Raw genomic sequence first — 12,533 nt, forward strand, 5'->3', positions numbered from 1 at the left:
AGTTTATGGCAAATCGTTTCCTCAAATAATTTAGTAACGAATTGCGTTTATTATTATATTCCGTACATAAACACTATTGTAACTGTGACATATGTCAGCTTTTTGCATTTTGCTTGAGGTATCATTAGCCATCTGAACTTTCTATTGCGTATGTATAGTATGTCTGTCAGCTTTCCAGATAAAATGAGAATAATTGGGATGATAAGATCATTTTATCGATTAATCAAAAACCCACGATATCGGCTTTTTCACACTAGGTTAACCCTTTTGCGATATCAAAGGCAATTATTCACTTCATGATATGGACTGTGCTGACAAAATCATTGATCTTTGTCATATGATCTAATCCAGTCGGTTATATATATATATATATATATATATATATATATATATATATATATATATATATATCACCATATGAACATATGGGTATCTTATACCTGATCAACGTAAACTTAACTGTGGCTACCGTATCTCAAACAATGGCTTCATTGTATCTATTATTACAATTAATTATATTTATGGGTAGGTTTTGCTTCAAAAGAATAGTTCTGGACAAGAAAAGCTGGTCACATTAAATTACAGCAATTAAATAGGAACTTACTGTCCTGCTATGTTGAAACCTCTCTTGAAATCCAGCAAAAATTACATGTATTGTAGAATACAAGGGAAATCAGAACTGTGAAATCGATCCCTACTGAAATCGGTGACGTGATTGGACAGATCTTTAAATACATCTATCTCGAAAGGGAAGCAAATTAAGCAGTGTCAATCATGAGCGACAGTTTTCATCCAGCTCACGACGTCGACTTTTTAATTAAAAAAAAAGGCAACCCTATAGGCTTTTAGTATTTAATGGTTGAAACCTGTTTTATATAGCTTTTATCCTTCAGCTGCATATTATTTTAATGCTAAGTCTCAAACTCGTCTAATTCTTACTACTTTTGAAAGCTTTTTTTTTTACAGAGCGACGTTTCACAGGTTACTATATCCCCGGTGTTGTATTTTTGTATTTATTATATAAATATATCTTTATCTCATCTTATCTTATCGACATTTTTTTATTAATCAATGCTGTTTGCCGATAACGCGAGTGAGTAAGTGTCTTCTCTTCCTGTTTCCAGTTTCTTTCAGTCAATCTATTGTAGTATTCTTATCAGTAAAAATGCAAGTACTTGGAGTGATATATGGGCAAGGGCCCTGGTTCTCTATAAAACTTTTGTCCAAAAGTAAATGTCATTTTTAGATCACAATTTTGGTCGAGTTTGACTCTAAATAAATCTGTGGTAGTAAAGTATAGTAAAGTACATATTGTTATAACACATTTGGCATTTCTTTCCTGTTATAATACAGGTGCGAATTATTGGACATGCACTGTGCTATTATTCATATGTAGCTTGGGTCGTTATAGACTTGAGTTTTGGTCTAAACATTTAGTCCAACTTTCCGTTTACGCAACTTGCAACTTTTTCCCTTGACAAATAGTTGTATGCAGGATCTTTTACACAATTGATCTATCCCTCTTCCAGCAATTTGTCATAGCAACGGCATACCGCCTTTTCCAAATTGACCACCGGAGCAGCGCTTGGTGGTTGGGATTAAATGGCAGGGAAGATGACAACGAGTGGACGTGGGTCACTGGTGAGGCCCTGGACACAGAGTTGGCGTAGGTTCAATGAAGAGTTTCGAATTGCATGGTCTTGCATAGTTTTTGAACGGAAAACCTAGGCTCACTTTGGACAGTATAAATGTGCAGTACTCCACTGAGTGAAAGTAATTTTTGCTGTTAAATATTAGATGTGTTCAAGTTATGTTAAAACATTCTACAAATTTAACATAAGGTTGCAGTTGCCCCCCCCCCCCTTCCCCCGTACACACACAGACACGGATGACTTTGTCCCAACAGCAATTGCACCGTATAACGTGATATCAGATATACAGACATACAATATCTATGATGTATCTCATTTTTATCCGCATCAACATGCAGTAATTGGAATGTCCAAGAAAGAAGCGCTGGAGGCGGAAAAGTTCATACGAATTGCGGCGTTTTACGGCTGCAAGACGACACTGCAAACGTAGGAGGGGGTTTACTCGGCACCGAATGCTACACAGTTAATCCGTACATCTGCAAGAGAGCGAAAGGTAAAGACATGATCAACAGTTAAGAGTCAAAAATAGACCAGGCTATGGACAGTGCAATGCGATAACTTATGTATACATAGATTCTACCTAGAATGTAATAAAATGTATCATAATAAATGGCGATAGGACTGATGACAATAAAATACATCGCACACATGCCTTAAAAACAGATTAGGCGTTAGCGAACTTGAGTCTCAGATTTGTTTTCACAAATGCCCAAATTAACGACTCGCGCCACGAATTAAGAATCCCAAGATAAAATTAGTAGTCACGAGCAAAGCGATATATAGAACTCACAATCCGTAAATCCTATTTGTTTGTGTGGTCCACGCTGTTCTCGTGGCTACTAATTTTACTTTGGGATGCTTAATTCGTAGGACAAGTCGTTTGTGATACCAAATCTAGGGCTCCTGTTAGCAAGCAGCAGTTATCGTTAATGAGGCCTGATATAGTTTTAGTAGATGGACTTTTAAATAACACTGTATTAACTGTGTTGTAATTCTTGAGTTAATGATGTTCTGATTTGTTTCCCTATGTCTTGATTTGTCGTCTATTTAGGGTGGATTAACAGTCTCTTGCAGCTAAACCCTGATACTAATCTTTCTGTTTATTTCTTTGTGACATCTAATATCTCGGATCATGTAAATCCGTAATTATAAATATCAATACTAAGACGTGTCTTATGGTCTGTGCCCCAGGTATTATGGACATATTTCCTTTCATTCCGCACGAACGTCAATTTTGTTTCTAGGCCATATTGCGTTAATTGACCAGTTTATGAACCTGCTAATCTTGGAAAAACGTTTTGTGTTTCAGCCGCGGTGGATAATTGTGCAGTCGGTTGGCAGCAGATAGAGGACTCTTGTTTTAAGTTTTTTGACTTAGAAAAAGAATGGAAAGCAGCTTCGTATGTACCATTTTTAACAAAATTCGTAGTGTTTTTTGTTAGGCAGTTTATTGCTTTATTACTTAGCTCCGCTGTGTTTATTTGGCATTGTACAGGGTACATGCAACCCTCTGTCTCACTCCAAAATCTTAACTAGGCTCAGTAAATTGGTTTATTTTTCATATTGAACAACAAAGCCTGGAGATATAGAATATACACAAACAGGTATTTCATAAGGCCTACCTTAAAATGTTCACATTCTTTGTGTTGTGCTTTTGTATCTTACATTCGTGAAAACCTGGACTAAAATAATTAAATTAATGTCATGAAAAGCTATTAGTACCCTATGAGACTGGGCTCTGTATTTTCGCCTTAACAACAGCTCTTGTAATGTCAGTAACAAGTTTCCTGCCCATTATGTGACTTCCACTCTGTAGGCTGGAAACAACGCTTGGTCTTACATGTATCTTGGGCGCTCTTCGACTTCTATCGTTGTTTTGTTGTTGGAAGAGTAGACCAGCTTTTACTCAGACAATATATATATATATATATATATATATATATATATATATATTTATATAAGGCATTTTTTCTGACCAAGTGTTGTTCCTGATGACGTAGGTTTACAAAAAGTATGCATTAAACTATACACAAATGTCTGATTGTTAGTTCCAACATACACATTCATACATAATAACTAGTGTAGAACAGTAGGGAATGTAACTCAATTTTCAAATTAACAATTTCAGTGCTGATTGTAATCGTCATGGAGCACAGCTAGCGACAGTGGAAAATGATGTACAGCAGCAATATATTTACGATATTGCACATTTCCAAGACAAACCAGTCTGGATAGGATATTCCTCTTGGTCCAATGAGGTATGATTAGCTCTATAGGGGTATATTTGTTTGGTTGCCTTTGATTTCTGTTTGACCATGCTAATTAGCGGATTCTGGATGATACGTTTACGTTATTATAGTAACTTTTAAATGAAATTACTGATCACCGTTCATGTATTAAATGAACTGTATTATTGATTTTTAACCTCTTATTAGTCTGGATCCGGTTGGAAAAAGAATGAGGAAGTTTTGCCGCCATTTCAAGAAAATGACAAAACGAATCCAGAATTCTGGACAGAAGATAAACGTCCTCAAGCTCTTTCGTAAGTCTTATTTTTACTTGAACACAACGAGGACTGGGACCGAATTGTCTCCCTGGTCCGATGTGTCTTCCCACCCCCCCTCCAGTCCCAGTGTCTCGCTGGTCTCTTGTGGCAATGTTTTGACATAAATTCTCGCTTAATATGCGTTTTATGCATCTTCGATTTTTCCTAAGATAATCGTCTTTTCATTTGCTTTAAGGAACCAGGATAACAACACCTGTGTGGAAGTAGTCCCTTCGCTACTGGAATCCAGAAAGTCTTGGGTGCCTATCGAATGCAGCAGAGAAAGATCATACATGTGTAAAACGACTAAAGGTAAGAGCAGCGTTCAGTGCTGTTCACACAGCGTTGATAAATGCTTCCCTTTAAAGCAGCACCATGACAAAACAATGCTTTCTCTCTATATAGAGATGCATAGGCAGCCAATACACCTAGACCTCCCGATGGGCACTGCGAAGTCACTTAGTGTCACCGCCGCGAGAATTACACGGCGCCATCCTTTTGTTTATATTTAAATATATTTTAAGTTTCTTTATCTTATTTTTAATTCTTATCATTATGCTTACTTGATTATTTCTTGTATGATTTCCTACTGTATAATTTATTAGGGCACTGCGCCACGGGTTGGGTACTTTATAACGGCTCTTGCTACCAACTTAACAACAACATCAAGCTTTCCTGGTTTGATGCAGACGTGTACTGCAAGTCACAAGGGGCAGAACTCGTGACTATTCAGAGGTAAATCACTGTCTTTTGTACATTTTTGGTGCCACGAGGACACAATCTCTCCAATTTTTACTCGCAGGCATGACCTGCCTAGCTCTGTGATAAAATATTCTTTGTATTTTGGTAACTCAACAAAATTCTTTTATGCGTAACATTTTGATCAAACCATACTTCAGTTCCTTTTTCAGTAATTTCGGATTATTATTTTGATTTCGTGATAAAAGGTTTTCAATAAAATCGCCCCAAAACAAATTTGTATTTAGCATTAATAATAGCGGCCAAATGTCACTCATAAATATTGTTTTAATCATTTGATTTCTGTAATTGATTATGATACTACACATGGATAAGAAGATAAAAACTCTGAATTACCCCAACAATCGTAAGAAGTCGTAAACGCGTCCGTGATTGCAACCGACTACTATATTATTTAACGAAAATTCATAGTATAGGAAAAGGTGTCTTAAATAATGCTTATTTCCCACCTTCGTTTGCAGCCAGACGGTACAGGGTTTCGTCTCCAATCTGGTGCAGAACTCTGGAGTAAACAATGCCGTACGGATATGGCTTGGGGCCTCAGGTAAAGCTTACATCAAACGATCAAATTGCCATAGATTTACTTTTTGACTTTTAATAATGAAATATTTCTTCGGACCGTGTTCGAAATATTCCCTGATATTTCAGATGTCGATCAGAACCCCAAGGTACTCCGGTGGCCAAACAAAGTAGAGGTAGCTAATTCCTTCACTAACTGGGCGAAATCAACGCTTCTTCAGAGTCGCCAATCCCTTTGCGTTGACATGGTGGCAGGTATGTTTTATAAGGTTACTCATTGATTTGTACCATATACGTTATTACAGATCATATTTACCGACAGCAATTAAGAAAACAAAGCTGACGCTTTAAGTAGTACAAAAAAATCATATATTTCTCATTTTGAATCAACATTATTTATATATTTGGTTCTAGTTTTAATAATACTTTTTTCTCAATCGATATTTTGTAGGATATTAATTATTCTATACGATGATTTTTATAATTACTTGTATATGCATGGTTCTCTTTCTCTTTTCAGGTGACGGAAAATGGGGAATATCCGATAAATGTTTAAACCAGCAAAACTTCATCTGTCAGATCTCAGACAGAAAAGTTGTTAATCCACCCACTGTGTTACCAGGTAACTATAAGAACAGAAGTTATCACGATTTATTCTACTCTCTTGGATTTGTACATTTCACGCATTTCTCGAAAACACGTGTAATTAGAATACCGAGAAATGTTTCCAATTAACTTAAGCGTTTCTGGTCTAAGTGATCAGTATTTATGTAAAGTGTCTCACTTCTCTACTTTGATTTGACTGTTTAGTTACATCAAAGGTATATATAGGTTATTTAAAACTACACGTGCTTTTTATCACATTGGATCTCTTGTGGTGATATTATGAAAGTGATCAAACTGTTTTGCTGGTTGGCATTTTCATAAAGCCTCCTACAAAGGCTGATCAATATGTTTTACGAAACAATCTTCAAATCCCCAGTAATTTTTTCAAGCTGCCGTTCTTTCCTTTAAAGCAAATGGCTCATGTGACCCTGCCTGGAAGGCCTACTCGTTTTCATGCTACTTCTTCTCTCAAGATGACTCTAAGAGCTGGCTAGAAGCACAAAGGGCGTGTGAAGATGAAAGAGCTTATTTAGTCAAAGTGGATGATGTCAGAGAGATGTCCTTTATTAGCGGTAACTCAGGTTTAATTCACTAAGAGACACAATTCAGTATTAATACATTCCTTTAAATAAATTTGTATAATTCTACCGAAAATAAGGAACATGGGCTGTATAACAAAAGTGAAGTAAGGATCAACTTTGACCAGTGTTTGCCTTACGTTTGGAAATTAAACAGGTATAAGAATGAAATAGGTCAATTTAACTCTGTCAGTATGTCAGTGAGACTGATTTGAATACTGGTTTTGCTTTCATATTAATGGAGTTTTCAGAAGAGACAGGTACTCTATGTTGAACACATTAATGCTAAATTAACTGAAATATACCAACATTCATCAGTTTAACTAATCATGTTCAATTTTCATTTTTGCATGTATGATCAGGCAAGCTAGTATCTAGCTCATGGATTGGAGTCAATGACAGAGAAACTGAGGGACAGTGGGTGTGGCACGATAATACAGTAGTGAGTGACCTATTTTTATTGTTAATTGAACGATTATGTTTCCATATTTAACTAACCAAATACTTTCTTGTCTTTACTGATGACGAATGCTAGATGTTTTTAATTTCTGTTGGGTTTGAACAGAATCTTTCTCGTGTTCTGATAAAATACGTTATTTGATAATCATGTCAGTTTTTTTTTTTTTTTTTTAATAATGGAATGTCTATTTTGGTACTCCAATGGTTTTCTATATTTAGGCGCCTATAGATGTAAAAAACGGCCCAGTAAACTTCTATGAGATGCCATATTTTTCTAAATGAGTTTTTCTCCATGTGGCTAGTATGTTTCCATTGCTAGGCGACCTATAACAACTGGGCCCCTGACAAACCAGACAATGTTGACTCGGGCTCTGAAGCTCACTGTGGAACTGTTCTGTTTGGAAATGCCAAAGGACTGTGGGACGATGTCCGGTGTAATGAACATCGGGCGTACATTTGTGAAAAAATGATAGGTGAGAGTGCCAGCGGTAAACATACATGTATATAGCTGTATAGATCGATATAAGTACTATATTATTGGTTTCATGCTTTTTTAATATGGAACAGGTTACTTCTTATAGGTATGCGTGTCAACGACTAATAGCTTACTCTATACTGCTGGAAACTTATAATGAAAATGCCTTCATAAACCTTTGCTTTACGCTTTCCCTCACTTCACCCGGCAAACACATTGCATAGTTAAGTTTAGAGGGCGTGTTTCTCTTGCTTTATTAGACCTGTCAGAGAGGAGTGGTGTTTATTCTACATTTTCTCATTGATTTCATAAATTTGTTCTAATTATTGGGTTTTTCCCTCAATTTCATACTTAAATTCTTTATTTTCAATAATATTGCTGCCATTAAGCAAGGTCCAGGCTAATTGGCTACTGGACATATCTTAAAAGACTTGTTTTGTTCTGACTGGTCGTGATAAGACATGCAATTGCTTTTGAGTTAGAACGTAAGTACATCAATTAATAAGCACTAGTTCGGTTATCAGGCAATTGTGACGTATCTTGCAACAAGGCTGGAAGCATATTAATCGATAATCGCCTTTAACGAATGTTTTAACTGTGTGTATTAATACGCTGTCACTCGAGCGATTTATGCTGACGCTCGAGGTGTTCATGGCATATATCGCAAAAGGGTGACAGTGTATTATTTGACATACATACCGAGAAAAAAAACACCCCTTAAACCGAATAAAGTGACCCTATATCACGCTCTACAGATGCTGGAATAAACTCGTCCACGTACGCTGGTCACTTCGAGCTCCCGCCAAATTATAACGTAATGTCTGACCAATTTGGTCAGTTTTTGCTAAATACTTGTTGTGGAAGTTCAACTCGCTTGAACAGTATTCAATCAACCGTCGACACTGACCATGCGCATCTCAGCTGAGCCACACCTAGCTGGGACTGCTGCGGAACGAAGGTCCCAATGCAAATCCTTTATTTTTTGTGATATTTCTGATAAACAAGGAGCGTCAGACTGGAATGTAGTAAAATTAACTTTTCACAGGTACAAAAGAGAGATAAATTTACTTTGTTGTGACATTTCTGACAGCGAGGCGGTTCTCGAATATAGTCAAAGTCAGACGGATGTTTATTACAAGTCCACGGGAGTAACAATTCCACGTTTTAGTGATATTTTTAACTACGAATTTTGGAATATACATATGCTCGTTTTCAGAGCAGTCATTAAGTATAAGTATACAAGCTTTGAAATACTGTCAGTTGGGTTTTACGATGGGGTATAATTGGTACCTCATGTGTTTCCGCAGACTTGTAATAAATAAATTATCATGTACTTGATTTATTTCAGGCCCTGTTATTCCTTTTACATCTACAAGTAAAGGGCGTGAGTATCATTTCATTTTGACATGGATATTTTCGGGGTTTGTAGACGTTTCAGTTATGTGTCTGATGTCTTCAAATACATTTGCTGTCTTTGTACCATATCCCGGAATTAACTTTCAATTACTTAAGTACTGTACACACAATCTTTCATGATAACTTTATATTTTTAATTTGACAATGAATTGAGAAAATAGTTTTTGACAGACTAAGTTTAATTTTAATTCCATTTGAAGTTAGATTAAATAAGCATTACAAATGAAAAGTTTATGCGGAAGAACACGAGTAGAATCATTACCAAAACATGATGCAGAACATTGCATTGAAACAAACTAATCTGAGACTGCCTCCTTACAATTTAAAGAACACACTATCACAATTATGAAATAATGGTTCATAATTTTTCATTCAACCATATATCATTTTGAACAAAAGTATAATTATTATATTGTATTTTTCATTTCAGAATTCTAGAATACCATCTTATCCTATTCGATTATTTATTGTAAATTTTAGCCTCCTTCACAGCAAAATGTGGTATGTTTTGGGAAGATGACTCATTCAGTGAGTACTGCTATCAGGTCAATGTGGGTACTTTGTCTTGGAATGAAGCTAGATTGCAATGTCAGCACAATGGTGGAGATCTTGCCAGCGTGACCAGTTTGCGTGAACAGCAATATATAGCAGGTGACTTTAATTTAGGGTTCTAAAAAGTGCAAAAAACAAAGGAATCATTACGTTAAAACGTGCATTCCCCAACTCTGTATTTGTTCTTTCTGTCCTGGATACCAAGTCGCCGAAAACAGCCACACTTCCTTCTATAAAGTTAGCGCAGTTGGTAGATCTAACCAGAGTATTTCATTTTCTTCACTGGCTTGATTTGTTAACTGTTTTTCTATCAGGGAAGCTTGGTGCCATCTCAGACATGCGTTATTACTGGCTTGGTGGTAATGATCTACGGTACCAAAACGTATGGACGTGGAATGATGGGGCAGCGTTTGCATATCTTAACTGGGCTAAAGGTAGATTCTTAAATCCCATGTTTCGAACTCTATATTTGAGACGCATTGCATTTTTATGAGTCAGATGATATGAAACTCGTCGTCAGACTAATCAAGTACATATTTTACTTGTATACTGAATGACCTTGTTTTAATGTAGACCTAAGGCATTTGAAACTTATTCCCACGTGTTGGTTTGTGGACTTTGTTATTTACACACATTGCCAGAAACTGAAAGCATGTTGAAATATAATGGCTTTCTATTCCAACTTCAAGGTTCGAGTCAAAAAGAAAAATGTAAGGACAATTGATAGAGATGAAAACTTCGAGAACTTGCATCAAAATTTCAAGACCAAATAAATTCCTTTGTCATGGATTTTCTACGACCCAATTTTTTTATTTACTTGCATATTGTTCTTATTAAGTATATGCGTATTTAAGGCCACCCTAACTCAGAACAACGCAAAGACTGCATGGAGATAGACGCATTCAAAACTGAATGGAAAAGCGAGGACTGCCGACAACGGCGAGGGTACATCTGCAAAAAGAAAGGTATAGTTTAAAATGTGTATATAGAACTTATTCAGTGTTGCTCACCCATATTATTCATATGAAAATTAAACACCGGATACAATAACGAGATATAAATAATGCCGTCTCTGTCATTTAGAATCAAAAGTAAGTTGTCACATATGTTGTGCCTGGAAAAGAATTATTATGCTCTAAGATTGCATGGATGTTCAAGGTATTGGGAAAGTTAAAGATATTTTTCTGATCAATATGATAACATTATTTTGCAGAAGAACCGCTTTGGTTTACGTAAATTGAAAAGATTGGTGTTATTATTTCCTTTTCACATTTACACTCCTGTTTCTATTAAGGACACGTCACCGTTACCATGTCCACTGTAACCACAGTTGATATAGGTATGTATCAAAATGCAATGTGGAATTTATATATAAATATAATAAACGTAACAATATTCGATGCACATCATAATGTTCTGTAGTGGGGTCAACTCATCACTCTGACTTTATTAATCATCATCATCATCATCATTATTATTATTATTATTATTATTATTATTGTTAATGTTGTTGCTATCGATGTTGGCGTTGAGATGATATAACATCTGGGAACGATACGAACTGAAGCCTCATTTATACCAGCTGACCTTTATTTGAACAGGTGCGGAGATCAGAATCTGTGCCACAGACGCTGTTACAAACAAAAAATAAAAAAAATAAAAAAGAAGCAAGGTAAGAGTTTATCTAACGTTGCTGTTATAATCTCATTACCGTTTTGATAGGGTATCCATACTGTACCGACGGTTGGAAGCATTACGACCAGAGCTGTTATAAAGTGGTGAAGGACAAGAAGCAATGGAGCCTTGCCATAAACGCATGTAGAAGAGAAGGCAGTGATCTGGTGTCTATTCTGAGTGCCAATGAAAACAACTTTGTCTCTAGCTTGACAGGGGAGATGGGTTGTAAGTATTAGCATGATGACGATGATATACCCCCCTGTATATTCTTAATATTTGTTATTTGATACAGAAAAATAGCTTGATTTCAAATAAAATGCTTGTAATGCATATATGTACTCTTAAACGCTTATATATGTAGTTTCAGTTCAAAAGCAACACTCTATTCACTTATCAATTTTAATTCAAAATATGAATGCGAAATTTTGAATGCACAACAGTATATGCGATGAATGATAATCTTATATCGGAGCTTTAGGACTATAAAACAAATGATGAGCTTGCCAATTGTTCTGAATCGAACCATACTATCCTAGTTAAAACATCGCGTAGAACTTTTCTATGCCTTCCTCTAGATGACCCGAAAGAGTTTTGGCTTGGGCTGAATTCCAAGAGAATGTTCAACCAGTATGAGTGGACCGATGATTCCATGGTCACTTTTACAAATTGGAAGGAACGGGAGCCCAGTGGTCACCTTGGAAACGGACAGTGCGTCAGCCTACTGACCACAGCAGAGGACGTAAGAGAGGGGCACAATTAGATAACTATTGAAACGTCGAGAAGCGAAGGGACATTGTTTCAAGTTGATCCACAGATATCAGTTACTTTCTTTTCTTGCCACATATGTACCTGGAAATGTAAATATACGAGGCTAAAAACTAGAATTTTCATACATGTAGGGCCTACATGTATATGTGATAACAGATAGTACAGTAGTATTCGTACTTTTTCGCTTCCTTTCGAAGAGATTAAAGATGTTTTAATTTATTGTTTGTGTAATTTTGCTCAGATTGGTAAATGGAAGAACAATGACTGTGATCAATGGCTTCCCTATATCTGTAAGAAGTTTGTTACACGTATGGTGTCGCCACCTACCGTGACGTACGACGGATGCAATAAGGCAAAGTGATGATTTTTTTTCTTTTTTTTCTTTTGGTGATGCATGTGTGTCATCTATATTGTAACCGATGTGTGAAACGCTTGCATGAATGAGTAGTGATTTAAACCTGTTGAAAATAAATTGGATCTTCTGTTAAGATGGTAATGGTTTTAATTGAAATTGCCAAACCAGGGAA

At 36.1% G+C, this 12,533-nt stretch overlaps 1 protein-coding gene across 2 annotated transcripts; it reads left to right on the top strand.

Moving 5' to 3' along the window:
• Window positions 1-8,509: 8,509 nt before the first annotated feature.
• On the top strand, window positions 8,510-12,396 carry LOC147760781 (macrophage mannose receptor 1-like). Of its 2 annotated transcripts, XM_087018072.1 has the most exons (9): window positions 8,516-8,638; window positions 8,942-8,977; window positions 9,490-9,660; window positions 9,876-9,995; window positions 10,416-10,526; window positions 10,856-10,900; window positions 11,284-11,463; window positions 11,814-11,977; window positions 12,248-12,396. In XM_087018072.1, exons 3-9 carry the CDS (start codon window positions 9,513-9,515, stop codon window positions 12,365-12,367), a joined length of 888 nt encoding a protein of 295 aa, XP_086874198.1. In that variant the 5' UTR covers window positions 8,516-8,638; window positions 8,942-8,977; window positions 9,490-9,512; the 3' UTR covers window positions 12,368-12,396. The 2 variants fall into 2 exon arrangements, with proteins under 2 accessions (XP_086874199.1, XP_086874198.1); XM_087018073.1 differs by lacking the exon at window positions 8,942-8,977 and having other exon boundaries at window positions 8,510-8,638.
• The last annotated feature ends 137 nt before the right edge of the window (window positions 12,397-12,533 follow it).

This window comes from Lingula anatina, chromosome 7 (assembly GCF_051362555.1).
Source record: "Lingula anatina isolate TDL-2025a chromosome 7, LinAna3.0, whole genome shotgun sequence".
In the NCBI taxonomy this organism is placed as follows: Eukaryota; Metazoa; Brachiopoda; class Lingulata; order Lingulida; family Lingulidae; genus Lingula; species Lingula anatina.

Excerpts from the sequence above, each read along its gene's own strand:
- LOC147760781 (XM_087018073.1), top strand. The coding sequence starts at position 9,513 with ATGTTTTGGGAAGATGACTCATTCAGTGAGTACTGCTATCAGGTCAAT. Across the intron at positions 9,661-9,875 it reads TGAACAGCAATATATAGCAG|GGAAGCTTGGTGCCATCTCA; the intron begins GTGACTTTAATT and ends TTTTTCTATCAG. Across the intron at positions 11,464-11,813 it reads CTTGACAGGGGAGATGGGTT|ATGACCCGAAAGAGTTTTGG; the intron begins GTAAGTATTAGC and ends GCCTTCCTCTAG.